This window comes from Mangifera indica, chromosome 7, assembly GCF_011075055.1.
Source record: "Mangifera indica cultivar Alphonso chromosome 7, CATAS_Mindica_2.1, whole genome shotgun sequence".
NCBI classification, from domain to species: Eukaryota; Viridiplantae; Streptophyta; class Magnoliopsida; order Sapindales; family Anacardiaceae; genus Mangifera; species Mangifera indica.
In genome coordinates this window covers 10,325,624-10,343,302 of record NC_058143.1, presented here as the reverse complement: position 1 = coordinate 10,343,302, position 17,679 = coordinate 10,325,624, and the positions used below count along the sequence as shown (strand labels likewise).

Below are 17,679 nucleotides of genomic sequence, written 5' to 3'. Positions count from 1 at the left end.
TTTTGATATTTACCGAATCTTTATTCTTTTTTAAAAAGGAAAATTGAAGTAAAATACATTTTAATATTGAACACTTAGATCTATAATATTTTTTATTCCTAACCTTATTTCAGGTATGTTGGGAGTTTACTCTCTGCTACAAAGAATGTTAAAGCCTTACATATATTATTTCCTGTTATCACGAAGAAAAGTAAAATTTACTCCTAAATTGAATTTCTTTGCATAACTGTAATTATTATAGATTATAATGTCCACTGGATAATGCATGAAGTTGTTGGCATGTTGCTTTCTCTGTTGACTAACCAAACATTTTAAGTCTTTCATCTTTATCTCCTTTAAAATAATTTAATTAAAATAACCAATCAATACTACACACAAATGCCCTGTATCTCTTTGACCCCCTCTTGTTTTCATCTCTGAGTTCTCTTTCCTTTTCTTATTTTCCTTCTAATCTGTCTGATACCAAATCTTTCCTTGTGCTTGAGAATGGAAGAAACTGCTTGGAATGCTGGTTTAGAAGTCGGAAAGTGCTTAAGTGCTCCGATTGGCCGTCAGTTTATGTACTTGTACAACTACAAAACCAACTTTCACAATCTTGAAAAAGAAGCTGGAAAGCTGAAGGATGCAAGAGATGAGGTGAAGGCTAAGGTTGTTGCTGCTGAAAATAATGTGGAAAAGATCAAACAGAATGTTAAGGACTGGCAGGGGGATGTGGATTCCGCCATCGAAGAAACAGACATGCTGATTCAAGAGAAATCAAACAGCAGTTGTTTCAACTTGATCACTTGCTACAAAAATGGCAGGAAAGCATGGAAAAAGCTGAACGCTATAACTGAACTTCTTCAGGAAAAAGAAACATTTGCTGACGTTTCTCTTCCTACCTCTCATGAAGTCATTCGGCTCACTAACAAAGATTATGAGGAATTTGAATCAAGAAGGTCAATTTTCAACGATGTGCTGATGGCATTAGATGATCCTGAGGTTGGAATTATTGGGGTTTATGGAATGGGTGGAATTGGTAAAACCACACTGGTCAAAGAAGTTGGTCATCAAGCCAAGAAAAACCAGATCTTGGATGAGGTGGTTTTCGTAGAGGTATCTGATAAACCAGATACTAAAAAGATTCAAGATGAACTTGCGAATCAGTTAGGCGTGAAATTTGATACGGAGGCTGAACGAGTGAGCAAGTTGAATGCGAGACTGAAGAATGATAAGAAAGTGCTTGTAATTTTAGATAATATATGGGAACGATTAGATTTGGAGGCTCTCGGTATTCCTTGTGGAGATGAGCGTGGGGGATGTAAATTATTGCTGACAGCAAGATATCGTAATGTATTATGGAGTATGGATTGTAAGAAAGATTTCTCGATGGGTGTCTTAAAGGAAGAAGAAGCTTGGAGATTGTTTAAGAAGATGGCAGGTAATCACAGAATTGTTTCATATTATAGTCTTTTCTTCTGCATATCTATGAAAAATATTTATATTCATTTAGATAAATTTCTATTTACTGTTATATATTACGTGAAATAATAAAAAGCAAATTTACTCTGAGAAATTAAAATATAATTGTGCTAATTAAAATTCAAATTTCAATTTCTCTTGTTATATATCAGTTGTAAAAATAAATTTTTTGAAATTGAATACAAATTTAGTTTACTAGTAAATTAATTAAACATTGCTTTTTTAGTATTAAACATCTCTTTTTTAGTATTTCATTAACTAATATTATTTAGTTCTTAAGATGTTCAATATATAATTCGTATGAAAAAAAAAAAAACTCCCTTTGTTTTTAAATTCAAAGCACATAACAGAAATGCTATTAATACTTATGTTAAATGCATGATCTATAATAAAGAATTTATTAGTTAAAAAATTTCAATGTTCAAATGGGATCAATTTTATTATATTTGAAGCATATAGAAGACATATCTCTGCCTCTTGATCTAAAATCCAGTGTCCCCCTTGCAGGTGATGTGGTTGATCAAACAAATAAGTTGAATTCTCTGCCGCATGATGTATGCAACGAATGTCGGGGTTTGCCAATTGTCATTACTACTGTAGCAAGAGCATTAAGAAACATGAGACATCAATTTCAATGGAAAGATGCCCTGCGAGAACTAAGAAAACCTTCTCCAACAAAGTTTGCAGGTTTGCTAGAAAAAGAATATAGAAATATAGCATTGAGTTACAATTATCTAAAAAGTGATGAGCACAAGAAAACTTTGCTAATTTGTAGCCTAATGGTAAATGATACTACCATTTCAGACTTGTTCAAACTCATTATGGGTTTAGATATACTAGAAGAAGCTAACCTTACTATGGAAGAAGCACGAAATAAGTTGGAAAGTCTTGTTTGTGAACTCAAGGATTCTTGTTTGTTGCTTGATGGTTCAACCAGTGAAAAGTTTTCCATGCATGATGTTGTTCGTTTAATTGCCATTACAATTGCATATAGTGATCATCACGTATTTACAGAGCGAAATGTCATGGGGAGGGAATGGTCAAATGAAGAACTGAAAAAATGCACTCAAATCTCACTTGCTGATTGTAACATGAATAGCGAGATTTGGCCTCAAGGTTTGGATTGTCCAAAACTTGAATTTTTCAGTATGAGGATACAAGGTTCTTTTGAAATCCCTGAAAGTTTTTTCGTAGGGATGCGAAATGTCAAGGTTCTAAGTTTCGTTAACCTGAGGGCATTGTCCTTGCCAACATCTCTTGATCTTCTCATAAATCTTCAAACACTGTGTTTGAATTATGGCAAATTTTCAGATATAACAATCATTGGAGAGTTGAGAAAACTAAAGATTCTTAGCTTGCGACATTGTAAGATTAAGCAGTTGGTTGGAGAAATAGGTAAATTAACTCAGTTAAGGTTATTAGATTTAAGTGATTGTAAGAAACTAGAAGTTATAGTACCAAATGTTATATCAAGCTTATTCCGATTGGAAGAATTGTATATGAGCGGATGCTCTATTTCATGGAAGCTTGAAATACTTGGGGAGTTGAAGCATTTGTCTCAATTGACGACTTTAGAAATAGATATTTCTGATGATCAAATATTGCCAAAAGACTTCATCTCCAAAAAGTTAGAAAGGTACAAAATATCAATTGGAAATGGGGCTACTGATTTTGGTGGGTACCTCATAGATGGTGATTATGGGAAGGACATGGAGGTTGAAAGCTATTCATTAAATAAGCCTGCTGCTTTAAGAATACTGAAACTGAATCTTAATTCTTTCATTTGGCAAGAGGAATTGCAGTTGTTATCGAATGTTGAATTCTTATGCTTAGACAAATTGCAGGGTGTCAAAAATGATCTCTCCGAATTAGACCAGAAGGGTTTTTCTCAATTAAAATATCTTCGTATCCATAATAATCCTAACATCTTGTGCATTGTTGACTCAACAAAGTGCATACCTCATGATGTCTTTCCACTCCTGGAGTCTCTAATTTTTTTCAACTTGATTAACTTGGAAAAGATATGTTATGGTCTACCCTCAACAAAGTCTTTCTACTACTTAAAATATATAGAATTGAAAAGTTGTGATAAGTTGGAAAATATCTTCTCATTCTCCAATGCTAGCAGAAGTCTTCCACAACTTCAAAAAATTAGGGTGGATGATTGCAAGAATTTGACTGAAATTTTTGCTGTTGAAAGTAAAAATAGAGCAAACAAGAATGAAGTAATTGATAAGATTGAATTCTGCCAATTACGCTTCTTGACTTTGCTTAATCTTCCAAGGATTGCGAGCTTCTACTCAGATATCAATTATGAGGATGAGGAAATTGATGTTGTCATGCCATTTTTCAACAAAAAGGTTTGATTTGTGATAACCTTATCCTAATTTATTATGTTTCTAGATTTGAATTTCTTTAAATGAACTTCATTTTAGGTTTTATGCTATTATTTTAATTTTCAATTTATTTAAAAAAAATTGTTTGAGGTTAAAATTTTAGTATATGGACAGGTACATTAAATTTTGCATATGTTAGAGAGAGAGAAAAATACTTAAGAATATATCTTCAAGCCTAGTGACAAGAGAGAGTTTTATAACATTAATGGCATGTCATAGTATATAAATGAATAAAATACAACTTTTATTATCTGAGAAAATATTGACATTACATTAAATTTTAAGCAGGTTGTTTTCCCTAGTTTGGAAGAATTAAACCTAGAAGCAATTAATTCTGAGAAGATTTGGGACAACAAACTTCCAACAACCTCTTGTTGCTATCAGAATTTGAAAAAATTGATTGTGGATGGCTGTCAAAAGCTAAAATTTGTATTTCCATCATCTATAGTCAAAAACTTTGAGCAGCTTCAACACCTTGAGATAAGTTATTGTAAGGAATTAAAGGAGATTGTTGCCAGAGAAGAAACAGAGGGTACTACTACATTTAACTTTCCAAGGGTGGCCTTGTTGAAACTCAGAGGATTGCCAGAGCTTACAACTTTCTGCTATGGTAAACACAATTCAAATTGGCCCATGTTAAAGGAGTTGGAGGTGTGTAATTGTGGCAAACTAGATATATTTTCTTCAGAATATAAGGTATGAGTCTTATTTTCTTTGTTATATATCAAATATAAAAAGTAGTGCTGCAGATGGTGGCTATTCTCTTCAATTTACTCACCTTTTTAACGTTTTAGTTAGAATTTGTTGATCAATCTGATTTGCATTTTAGCCTATCAAGACCTATTCTACGTTATTTATTTCCATATTTCCATCCATCCACCCCAAAAAAAAAAGTTTTAATTATGATTTTACAGCATCACATTATATACAAAATTATAATTCTGCTTTTCTTTATTTTATACTGATGAACATTTGAGCGGTGAACCAATGTTATAGGGTTTCTTTTCTTCAAAAGAGAGACAATGAAAACAAACCTGGGTAAATTAAAATCTATTGGATAAATTATTTTGAATTTCTTTCTGAAAATGAATAAAGAATAAAAAAAATAAACTTGGTATTTCTAAGATTTAGGAATTTTATTAGTAATATTTTACAACAAAAAAATCTGTGTGCAGGTTGTTGTCCCCAATTTGGAGGTCTTAAAATTGGCTGCAGTCAATGCTGAAATACTCTGGGATAGTCAACTTGCTGCAACTTCTTGCTATCAAAACTTGACACGCTTAATTGTGGATGGTTGTGAAAAACTAAAATATGTATTTCCATCTTCTATGGTGAAAAGCTTTGAGCGGCTTGAACACATTGAGATATGCAATTGTAGTGTGTTGAAGGAGATTATTGCAAAAGGAATAGAAGCAACCAATACATTTGTATTTCCACGAGTAACCTTTTTAAAATTGAAGGATTTGCCCAAACTTACAACTTTCTATCCTGGAGTACACACTTCTGAATGGCCGGTGTTAAAAAAGTTGGAGGTGCATAATTGTGACAAAGTAAAAGTATTTACTTTAGAAAATATGAACTTCCATGATAATAATGAGGGTGAACAAAATATTTGGGAGAAACAATCCCTCTTCTTGGTGGAAAAGGTAAGTGCCTTTCGTTTTTACTTTTACTTTTCAAAAAATAATAAGTAGCATGAAAAAAATTTATGTGTTAACCTTTTGCCAATGTTGTTTGCCTTTAGTATGAGTTACTTTACGTGTGCATTGATTCAAAATATTTTCATATTATATTTCTGCTTAAATAAAAGACAAAATTTTTTTTGTCAAATTGTTTGACAACTTCAACTTGAGCTTTATTTTGTCTAATTTGTTTGCAGATTAACCTCAATTTGGAGAAATTAACCCTAAGCAGAGTGGATGACATGATGACATTGCTGCATCAGTTTCCAGAAAACTTTTGTAGATGTACAATTGAGATCAAACAGGATAAATCTTTCAATATTTCGGTTGGCATCCTTCAGAGATCGGTTAAGCTGGAAAAACTCAAACTCAGTGACTGTTCATATGAAGAGATATTTACATGTGGAGAGGATGAGAAAGATACAAAGATCTTGATACAAATAAAAAGTTTGGAGTTGTGTGATCTTTCCGATGCAAAGTACCTTTGGGGAAAAGGCTCCAAACTAGACTCTCTTCTTCAAAATCTTGAAGCTCTAAAAGTATATAAATGTGACAGAATGATAAATGTTCTGCCATCCTCAGCATCTTTTGAGAATCTAACAGTTTTGATTGTAGAGTGGTGTTATGGATTGATGAACTTACTCACACCTTCAATAGCAAAAAATTTGGTGCAGTTGAGAGAAATGAAAATTCAAGGTTGCGCAATGATAACAGAAATAGTATCAGATAAGACAGATGTAGCAGCAGAAGATGAAATTGTTTTTGGAAAATTGAAGTTGTTGTCACTTGACTACTTAGAAAGTCTCACGTGCTTCTGCCCTGGGGATTATGCATTGAAATTTCCACATTTGGAAGAATTGGTTGTGCATGCTTGTCCTAAGATGAAAACTTTCTCTGTAGGAAACTTATACACACCAAGTTTACAGAAAGTTCAACAAAATCAGTGGGATAAAGACAAAGGGGGTTGGGTGGGTGACCTAAATGCAACTATACAACATCTGCACGAAGAAGAGGTATGCATTTAGATTAAAGTTGTTTTACTTTGATTTTCTTATTCAACTTCAAAGTTGAATTCTCGATGTACAAAATAATTGAGAAGTTTTTTATAGAAGTAATATTGCTACAAGATTTTAATTTTACATGCACTAAAAATGGCTTCTCTTTTATGGATTCTTAACTCTTCAGCACACAAATTAAAGCTGAATAGTATAACCAATATTAGGATGGCATATTAGTTGCCTGAATTCAGAATGTTTTTTCTCCTTACTTCCTATTAAAAAAGTAGTGACATAAATGTTGAAGAAAACATTAACTTTTATGTAATTGTTTTGATCAATCATCAGGATAACTCCAAGTCAGACGAATTGACACTGAGTGGAAAAGACGTCACACTTGTATGGCAAAACCAGCTTCAAGAACATCAGTTTTTCAAAGTGAAAATTCTTAAGATCATTAAGGATGAATCATCTAACATTCCAATTGAAGTCCTTCAGAGATTTAACAATCTCAAAATACTTATACTACGATTGAGTTCATATAAAGAGATATTCTCATGTGAAAAAGACAAGAAACATGTAAGCATGCTCACACAAATAAAGGAACTAGAGCTATGGGGGCTTTTCAATTTGGAGTACATGTGGAAAGAAAAATCTCATCAGGACTCAATTCTTCAAAATCTTGAAATGTTAGATGTAAATTTTTGCCACAATTTGATTAGGATAGTGCCATCTTCAGCAACTTTTGAAAATCTAGCAACTTTAAATGTGTGGTGTTGTGATGGATTGATAAACTTAGTATCATCTTCAACAGCCAAAAGTCTGGTGCGACTTGAACAACTGACATTGTCAGAATGCAAAATGATGGCAGAAGTAGTATCAAGTGAGGGGGGTACAAAAGCTGAGGAAATTGTTTTTGACAAATTAAAGCTACTGTCACTTTTTAATTTAAAAAATCTCACAAGCTTCTGCTCCGGGAATTACAGCTTCAAATTTCCAGCTCTGGAAAAATTGATTGTTTTCAAATGCCACAATATGAAGACTTTCTTTGAAGGAGTCTTAAGTGTACCAAGTTTACGAAGAGTAGAACATCAACCAAATGACAAATTAGGATGCTGGAAGGGTGACCTTAACACTACTATTCAATTTCTACACAGAAAAAAGTGGTACATATTCATTTAACAGTTACTTATCTTTGTATTATCTCATTCCCCTTACTTCTAATCATTGTTTCTTGAGGATAAGGTCCTGCGTCCTCATGACCTTATCATTAACTTTCCTTTATATTAACATTATCTTGGAAGTAGTCAATAACTCTATAGACAAAAGATGCAAAAAAATTATTGAATTTATATATATATATATATTGTGGACACGTGTTTTTGTTTTTTTTATCTTCACATTTTTTTTCTCTTTACCAAACTATAGATCATCATTTTAAAATTTAAAATGACATTTCCCTGCAATTCATTTGTTCACTTTCACTGTGTTGTGCTATATTTTTACAGAATATTCAGAGTTCTGGAAGGATACAAAGCAAACTTCAATGAAGTCTCTGGAATAGGGCTCTTTTGTTTGTGGTTTGTGAGGCATCATTGCGGCTCAAGTTTCCTGTGCTGAGGTCAGAGATGGGAAGCCTTTTGTTTCCATCTTTATTGTTCTGCTTCTGCTTTTTTGTTTTGCCTATTGTGGTTCTTTGCATTTATAATGTAATATGAATTATGTGTCTACATGAATAAATGTCTGAATTTTGAAATTTGGGTGATTTGAGATTTGTGTCCTGAATGGTATGATGATTCTATTTGGTGATATTGTCTTTGTCAAAAGTTGTTAACAACAGACTAGATGTTAACAGGACATAAGACTCTCAAAAGGACATAAGCAGTGGACTAGATGTTAACAACAGACTCACAAAAGTTGTTATAATGTGTTTTCATTGTTGCAAAAGTTGCTGAGCATGCGGTTGCTCCATTAGAAGACTAAATGAGCAACTTGAGAATCCCAAAAAGTTTGTATTGATAACTATGATTTCATAATGTTCTTCATAGCTTATAAATAATTAATTCTTTTTCACGTGCAAGAGATATATATAAAAACATAGAATTTAAATTTTATAAGCTATTCATCAGTTTGAAAAAGTTTTCTGAATTTGAGAAATTGACGGTTGGTTTTTCTGGTTTTATTGCATGTACTGCTAAGCAGAGTTTCAAAGTATATCATTAGGTTACTAGAGATGTTTGCCTCATGAGTACAGAACAAAAGACATTTTGTGACTGAGGACAAATGATTCATTGAAGTGTAAACTTCAACTTGTTTCATAAAACCTTTCCCTATTGCAAGCTCAGATTTAGAAGGGTGTGGTACCGGGTACAAAAGAGCCTGAGATCACCTTGTTGAATCTTAGGTCCTCTTTAAGTCTTTTGATTGTTCTTCTTCAAAAATTGGTAACATATATCTGGTATTGAACTTATTTCTTGCTTTTGTTTTATTTATGAAGCAATTCTGGAATCAGGTCTGTCGCAAAGCTCTCTCCTGGCCATGCAGCTTATCGTCACTTGGCAAGCTATCAAAATGGGAAGTTTGTGCTTGCATACTGCAATTTTCCTTGCGTTGATTTATTGGAACTTGCAAAGGCATTTCTGTCCAAGGTCAAATATCAGAGCTGAGCTCTAAATCAATTTCAATTGATATTTTTGTTTATCTTGTCCAGCTTCTGGTTCCAGGTGTTCTGCTCCAGAATAGATTGTGAATCCTCTGCTTCCTTGGTTCCCTGTATTGTCCTGTCTTTCCAGAACGAAACTCTGCAATTGCTTACCTGCTGTGTTTGTCATGGGATTACGGCTGCTGTAGGTTTCTTCTGCAGGATCCAATCCCGGATTTTCTCTACTTCTCTGCCCAGATTTTCTGTTCTGCTCTCCTGCTTTCTCTGGTTGACTGTAGAAGCTCAACGTTTCTGCTTCCTGGTTTTCACTGCAATAGAATCCTTCTAATGCAGTCTGTTCCAGATTTTATTCTTCTCCAGTGCCCCAGTCTGTATGACTGAATTTATTCTTCTACTGCTTGCGGAGTTCTACTATGGAGATTTATTTTTGCTGTGTTCCTCTTGAGCTGTTTTTTTCTGGAGCTGAAGTCTGCACGAGAAAGCTGTCTGTGCAGTTCTCGGAAGAAGCAAGCACTGCCAATTTGCCTGCTACTTCGCCTTTCTTGATTGTGCAGCAGTGCAGCCATTTGGGTGAAATCCTGCCAATGTCCAAGCTGTCGGGGAATAGCAGCATTGATCACTGCATCCTTGCAGTTCTAGTTTTTTCCCCAGGTGCTGCAATTAGACAGAAGCAGGCCTTGCTCTGCAGATTTTCAGTCAGCAGCAGTTCTTGCCCAGGCCATTCTAGAACTTTTCCAGGTGCAGAAGTCAGGCAGAAGCTGATCAAATTATGTAAATTACGTGCTGGGCTTCTTTCTCCTGTTTCAGCTGCTGCTTCGACCATCTGTGAGAGTGCAATTTTTTTTCTGGATGTTTGTTGCTCCTCCCTGGTCCTGCAGCATTTGCATTATGCAGGTGTAGGTCTGAGTGATCAGAATCCTGGAGGATCTAGTTTGTTGCTGGCTTGGAAGAAGGCACCCTGCTGGTTTAGCCTCAAAATTAAAGTTTCGTTTTTCATAGTATAGGGTGTTGGCTTCCCTACAGAGTTGTCAGGATGTTTAGCTCCCTTAGAACTGATACAAATGCAATTTTTTGTGTGTTGTTTGGGTGAGAATTTTTGTATAGCATTGACAAACCTGCACATGTACTTGTAAAGGTACGTGATATAAAGGTTTTGTTTGATTCTCTTTTATATCTCTATGATTGTAAGAACTTTGATGGGTTTTCAAAAGGAGATAATGTCAATCTGTCTGAGGTCTTCTTGTGGAGGTATTGGCTACCCTTAATTTGTGTTTTGGGATGTCCATCTCATTAGAAAGGATGAATGTAGAGTGTTCCCAAGTCTTTCTGTTGGACGGCTTATTACTTTTTTGTTAATATATACTTACCATAAAAAAAGTTGGGTACTAGTTATCTTTCTGCATTGTTGATGTAACTGAAAGGCCACTCATTTCCATCCTTCCTAGTTAAAGTAAAAAAGGAGAAACAAATATAATTGATAATAAAAAAATCTTATGTATTGAGTTTAATTTATTTTAAGATGTAACAAATTATTTTAAAGATGAATATATGAATTATAAATACAATCAGTAGTATTTTAGCCCAATGCTGAACATTCTATATTTGTGTCTCTTTTTCAATGGATCAAAACATATGTGTTTTATATTATATTATATTATATATATTGTTTTTTTCCTGTTACTCTAGAAATTTGCATTGGGGAAAGAATCCAAAGGAAAGAAGATAATAAGTATATATTATTTTGGGAATGGACAGTGAGTATAGTTCTTGTTGCTGGATTTCTTGAATTTCTTTTCTATTCATGTGTATATATCTACAAGAGCCATTTGATGGTGCATTCAAAAATATTTTGGTAATTTTTGTATTTGTGTTTTATACAGTTTTACAAATTTAGTTAACCTGTTGCATATTTTAGTCTTTTCCAAAATGTAATGGGGAATGATTTCTAGCCCTTAAAGTTTTTCTCTATAACACTGCTTTAAGTTTTTTAGTGAGGATGAAACTGTTTTGTTGAATATAAAAAGGAGTATTCTTCTTCATCCATACTTTTAATTTAAAGCTTTATATTTATAGTTACTGAAAAATTAAAAATTCTAATTTATTTAATAAAACTTTTTGTCTTAATTAAAGAATAAAAGATACTCACCTAAGATTTGTTGAAACGACAAATTTATTGTTATTAAGTTATAAAAGGTCAGATTTTTATCAATATCTAATTCAATTAATAAATTTTGTTAAGTGAAAAGACAAAACTGTTATTTTATATAAAAATTTTTATTCAATTTTCTTTTTTTCAAAATTAGGGATGTTTAGATATGAACTATAACTTTTTTAAAAAATATTAGGGGTATTAATAAAATTTTAGAATATTTTGAAATTTTGAAAAAAATTTAGGGTGTTTTAAAATTTTTTATATATTTTTTGTGGTTTAAAAAATAACAGTTACACCCAAAAAATATTGAATAAAATACGACCTTTTAAAATTAGTTAAAGTTAAGAAATTTTTGATAAATTTTTTAATTGATAAAGATATATTGTTATTTTGATATTTATATTATATGTTAATAGAAGTTTCATAATTTCATTGAAAAGGTAAAATTATCATTTTCATGAAAGCCAAATAGAATTTATTAACAAGAGCAAATGAAGGGTAAAATTTTGGTTTTTTAAAAGGGAAATTAAAGTGATTGCCTAAAACAAAATGGGTTTAAACGAAATTACCTAAAAACTAAGGATTAAGTGAAAATGCACTCTTTTTATGCAATGACCAAAATGCCCTTATATATAAAGTAAGAATTTTACATATTCCTTCCTAAATTTCCCTTGATATACTGTCGAAATTCAAAGAAAATCACAGGTCTCCCACGGGTCTTCCACTGGTGTAGCAAACTGACCCAAATTGACAAAGAAGGTTAGTACATCATTCCTAATCTTTTTTGAATCAATTTATTGTTAGAATTATTTCGATTTGATAAAGATTTTGAGTTTTGAATGTTTAGGGTTATGATTTTGAACAATGCATAAAATATCTTAATTCTTGATTATTTTGGGTGAAATTTTTGAGGGCTATTGTGTTATAAAATGTGTAGATTTGATTTGTGTTGAAATTGGAGGCTAAAATAACGATTTTTGATTGAAAAATGCATTATATTGGCTGGAGATCCATCCCGAGGGACCTTTGGATCCCCCAGGTTGAATTAAGTCTCCCACGGGTTGGAACGATGGCCCTTGTGATAGGGGAAAATTTTGCTTTTTTTAAATATTAGGGCCTAGGAGAGGCAAGGGAAATCCATGGGGGCAAGTTGAAAATTTTACATTAACTCGGGGGGAGATTTGTGGAACACGGGGAATCCGGAGGGTTAGGCAAAAATTGACTTTTTTAAAACTGTAGGGCTTGTAGGAGATTAGAAAATTGATGAGGTGACAAAGGAAAACTATTGGACTTGTGTGAGAGTAGAAAATTTATAAGGGGGTAAATTGATATTTTTTACACATAGAGTTTTTTGACATGTAGTTTTCAAATTTCATATTTGTTTTTTCTGTTTTAGGGTTTTTCAATATGTAATTTTCAAATTTAATGTCTATTTCTTGATTTTTGTGCTTTTTTAAGCCTGTTTTACGATGTAATAATGAATTTCATATCATTTACCATACTAAGGTAATTCAAAGTTTAGTTTTCAAATTTCATTTCTATTTTTCCTGATATAGGGTTCTTGGACGTATCATTTTCAAATTTCATGTCTATTTCATTATTTTTGCACTTTCTAAGGTAGTTTTCTTATGTAATTTCCTAATTTTAATTTGATATTTCTATTTTTTCGTTTTTAAGCTATTTCAATATTTAGTTTTTAAAATTCAGATAAATTTTTTTATTTTTATTCATTTTAGAATATTTCAATTCATACTTTTCAGATTTTCGAGCGGCTTTTTGTTTTTTGACATTCTAAGGTATTTCAACATATAAAATTCAAATTTCAGTTTCGTTTGTTTGATTTTTGTTATTTTAAGGTTTTTGGACTTGTAGTTTTTAAAATTTCATCCAATTTTTTGATTACTGTCATTTAAGTGCATTTTCATTTGTACTATTTAAATTTCAAATGAAGTTTTTAGTTTTTGTTATTTTTGGGTATTTTAACGTTTAGTTTTCGAAATTCAAGACAATTTTTCTGTCAATCTAGGGTATTTTCACTTGTAAGTTTCGAATTTTCTACATTCTAGGATATTTTAACAAGTAGTTTTCAAATTTTAATTCTGTTTTTTGATATTTGTTATTTTTAGGTTTTTAAACGTGTAGTTTTAAAATTTTAGTTCAATTTTTCAATTATTGTCATTCTTAGATATTTCGATTCCTACTTTCAGATTTTCAAGCGATTTTTTAGTTTTTGACATTCTATAGTATTTCAACGTATAGATTTCGAATTTCAATTCCGTTTTTCAATATTTGTCATTTTTAGGTTTTTGGACATGTAATTTTAAAATTTTAGTTCATTTTTTTGATTGTTGTATTCTGGAATATTTGGACTCGTATTTTTTTAGATTTTTAAGCGATTTTTTGAATTTTGATATTCTAGGGTATTTCAACATATAGATTTCGAATTTTAGTTCTGTTTTTTCAATAAAAGACATTTCTAGGTTTTTGGACATGTAGTTTTCAAATTTTATTTCAGTTTTTTGATTTTTGTTATTCTTAGACATTTCGACATGTGCCTTTTGAATTTCAGTTTGATTTTTTAGTTTTTATCATTTCAGGGTATTTTAACGGTTAGTTTTAGCAATTCAGGGTTGTTTTTTTTTTGTTTTCATCATTTTAGGATATTTTGACTTGTACTTTTTATATTTTCAAGTGATTTTTTAGTATTTAACATCCCAGGGCATTTCAACGTGTAGATTTTAAATTTTACTTTTGTTTATACAGTTTTCATCTTTCTAAGGTATTCCAACATGTAGTTTTTGCATTTTAGGTCTGTTTTTTTCTATATTTGTTGTTTCCATATCTGTTTATATATCTAGTTTTTATGAAATTCTTATAACCTTTTTAATTTTTATACAGGATACTTCTTATAAAAGAAAACGTGAGGATGGCAAGTTGTGAATCTCAAATGAGTCATGACACTTTTGAGCAGAGGTTATATGTTGTGTCCAACGCATCACCATGTCGAAGATTAGGTCAACACTGACACCAAAGCAGCTGCGATTGTTTGAGAGGACATGTTTCAGGCATTTCCTTTGATTACCAGATATCGAGTTCTCTAGAGTGTTAGTGCACTTATTTCTGCTACGACAACTATATTGGGACTTAGGTAGAGATGAGTTTTGGTTTAGGGTGAATGGGATTGATGTGAGATTTAGCCTATTCGAGTTTGCATTGATGATGGGACTATCATTCAGCCAAATCATTGTACTTTCATCATATATTCCATGCGGATTTGAACATAAGATTAGGGATACCTATTTTCAAGGATGTCAGAAGGTGCAATATTACAATATTGAACATGTTTTCTTGGCTAGGTCTGAGGGGATGATGATATCGACGCCATCAAAATGACCTTATTGTATTGTCTACATATGGTGTTAAAGAAAAATGATCGATGAAAGAAGGTATCTATAGAGTACCTCCAATTACTTGATCACTTGGATGGGTTTAATTCCTATCCCTAGGGTGTTCTAGTGCAACAGATAACATACGAGTCAATATCCTAAACAAGTGACAAAGTCTGCTCTAACTAGATGCTCGACATGTGTAAATATGGCATGTACGGATTTCCCATTGCATTCCAGGTAAATGTATATTTCTTGATTATCTATATTAATTGGTAAGAACACAAATTAATTTAATTTAATCGTTAATGTTTTTATTGCAGTATTGGATATATGAGACGATAGACACTCTGTTAAATTGGGTGGATTTGGTTGATGTCCATGTGTCTCCACAGATTTTCAGGTGGCATATACGAGATGTACTTGGTTAGAGTCATATGGGCACTATTTTCACCAGTGATAAGGTATGTAATTATTAATTAATTAGTTAATTGATACCTTGATTATTACAAATATGTTGAATTATATATATAAATGAATAGTTTGATATCACTTTCCCACTCCATTTGAGACCGATTGAGGAGGCTAGACCATGGTATGTGGACATTATTCTGTACATGGGTATTTCAAATTTGCATTCCTCCTTATCCTCTTCGACACCCCCTGATAGAAGATAGAGTATCTTTGGTGATACCATATGTTGATATGCTGATTGGTAGTTCTGAGACACCTCAAAAGCTTATTCAACCCCCTGTTATGGAGCATCTTACGTGTCTCCCTGTTATCGAGATCCTAGCCATCAAGACCGTACACCTTCCTGAGGTTTAGGACTATGCTCCTTATCCTATCACATAAGAGTGTCCCATTACTGCATCACCCATTTTATCCCTAGTAGATGTTGCTTTGGCCATTGGGGCACTATGATATTATGTGAGATTTCTTATTTATAAGACGAGGTGTCTTCTCAGATGACTCGATTAGAGGATTGTTTGACTCATTTGGAGGAAATCATCACACATACACGCCCAGCTCCAATCGATTAGGTTACAAAGCCACATCTCATTTATTCCTTATAAAAATTGTATTTACCTATTTCTCTAACATCTATATTAACCTCATGTAGGGTACGCACAATGCTATTAAGACGACCTCACCCTTTGATTCCATCTCATCACCTACATGAGGTCTGTATTTAATTTATCAGAGATATTTAATATGAAATGTTGTTATTATATTTTAGGCCAAACGACTATTTCCCACCCAAGGTATGCTGTAATGACAAGTTTCCACCCTTTAACTATGGAAACACCAAACACCCACCCATGGCTGGTTAAATTTAACAAAACCCTAACGATGATAAGGGTAAAATCGTCATTTTCTCTATAATATTAAAAATAAACTAAAATATAATCTACTTTTGCCCCCCTAAACTTTAAAAACTAAAATTTTCCCCTAGCCTAAGTTTTAAAAAATCATAGTTTTACCCTAGGGTTTCGTTTTGAAATCTCCAATGACATCTCTGGCTCCATTGCCGATGGCCTCTCCCTTCCGAAGTATCCTCTCCTTTCGACGATCTCTTTCCTTCTATTTGGATGCCCGATTGGCATCAGAGAAGCTGTGGAAGACGAAGAACTTCATCGGGGAAGACGAAGTTCTTCGTCTTCCTAATCATCATCGTCTGGGAAGACGATCGTCTTCCCAGACAAAGACGAGACGACTCGTCGTCGTCTGGGAAGACAAGTCGTCTTTATCTAGAAAGACGATCGTCTTCCTAGATGACGTATCTCTACGTCAGATGGGTTGGGGTGGAGTTGAGGGGGATCGTCGGTGGAAGAGAAACCGTCGAGAGGGGAAGAGAGCCGGTGATGACGTCGAAAAAAGTGAAAGGGTTTGGAAATAAACCCTAGGGGGGGAAATGCGATCTTTTCAAACTTAGCTTAGGGAAAAAATATTAGTTTTTAAACTTTTAAGGGGGAAAATGAGATTAAATTTACCACCTTTAGGGTTTTGTTAAATTTAACCGATCATGGGTGGGTATTTGGTGTTTCTATAGTTAAAGAGTGAAAACTTGTCATTACAGCATACCTTGGGTGGGAAATAGTTGTTTGGCCTATATTTTATATGAAATGTCACTGATGAAGTTGTTATTATTATTCGTATAGGGTATTGGCTGTGAGGAGGTCTCGATTGGCCTTGCAGTTACATCACCTCCCTCATCCAAGTTTTGTCATTTATGTTTGTTACTACATTTTGTTTTGTATTGTTTTTAATTAATTTGTTTTACATATTCATACAGGGTCCTAGTAATAAAGGTATTCCGGTTGGCGCTTCGGTTACATCACCTCTCCCACCTAAGGTTTGAAAATTATTGTTGTTATTATATTTTATATGAAATGTCATTTATTAATTTGTTATTAATATTCGTATATGGTACTGGTCGTGAGGCATTATCGATCAAAAGTTCTTCTCATACACTTCCCCGACTGTAGAGGTAACGTATTTTTTTTTATGAAATGTCATTGATCAATTTTTTATTAATATTATTATGTATATTGAAATTGTTTTTTCTTCTTTTCAGGATGAGCGGTTATGGTTACTTGTTGATATCTCTAGCTCTAGTAAAAAAGTAATTGAAATTAGTTCACAAGAGGACGAGCTACTAGAGGATGTTTCACATGGAAACCAGGATGAGGAATATCCATTATAATTTGTATATATTCATATATATATAATGATCACTAATAATATAAAATTAATTTTGCAGTCCATCAGGGGGTAACAAATAGTTGACTTGATAACAATAGAGGATTCCTTTGTCAAACCTCTTCTAGCATACATCAATAAAGTAACATTAATTGATTAAATCATATTTGTTACTTAAGATTAAATATTGAATTAACAATTTTATGTTATTTTTCAGATGGTGCAAATTGCACATGGTCAGG

At 32.7% G+C, this 17,679-nt stretch overlaps 1 protein-coding gene across 11 annotated transcripts in view; it reads left to right on the top strand.

The window, feature by feature from the left end:
- Positions 1 to 361: 361 nt before the first annotated feature.
- Positions 362 to 17,679, top strand: part of LOC123220309 (probable disease resistance protein At4g27220) — an 83,574-nt gene continuing 66,256 nt past the window's right edge. For 4 of the 11 annotated variants that reach the window (XR_006503021.1, XR_006503019.1, XR_006503020.1 and 1 more), the window contains exons 1-7: positions 362 to 1,420; positions 1,969 to 3,821; positions 4,146 to 4,553; positions 5,033 to 5,503; positions 5,737 to 6,552; positions 6,883 to 7,700; positions 8,043 to 8,155. Coding sequence is in view for 5 of the 11 variants with exons in the window: in XM_044642437.1 (XP_044498372.1) it covers positions 487 to 1,420; positions 1,969 to 3,821; positions 4,146 to 4,553; positions 5,033 to 5,503; positions 5,737 to 6,552; positions 6,883 to 7,716 (5,316 nt within the window). In the remaining 6 variants the exon portion in view is untranslated. Of the gene's footprint in view, positions 1,421 to 1,968; positions 3,822 to 4,145; positions 4,554 to 5,032; positions 5,504 to 5,736; positions 6,553 to 6,882; positions 8,305 to 8,736; positions 10,448 to 17,679 lie in introns of those variants that run through there. The other 7 variants (XM_044642438.1, XM_044642437.1, XR_006503022.1 and 4 more) reach the window with 7 other exon arrangements.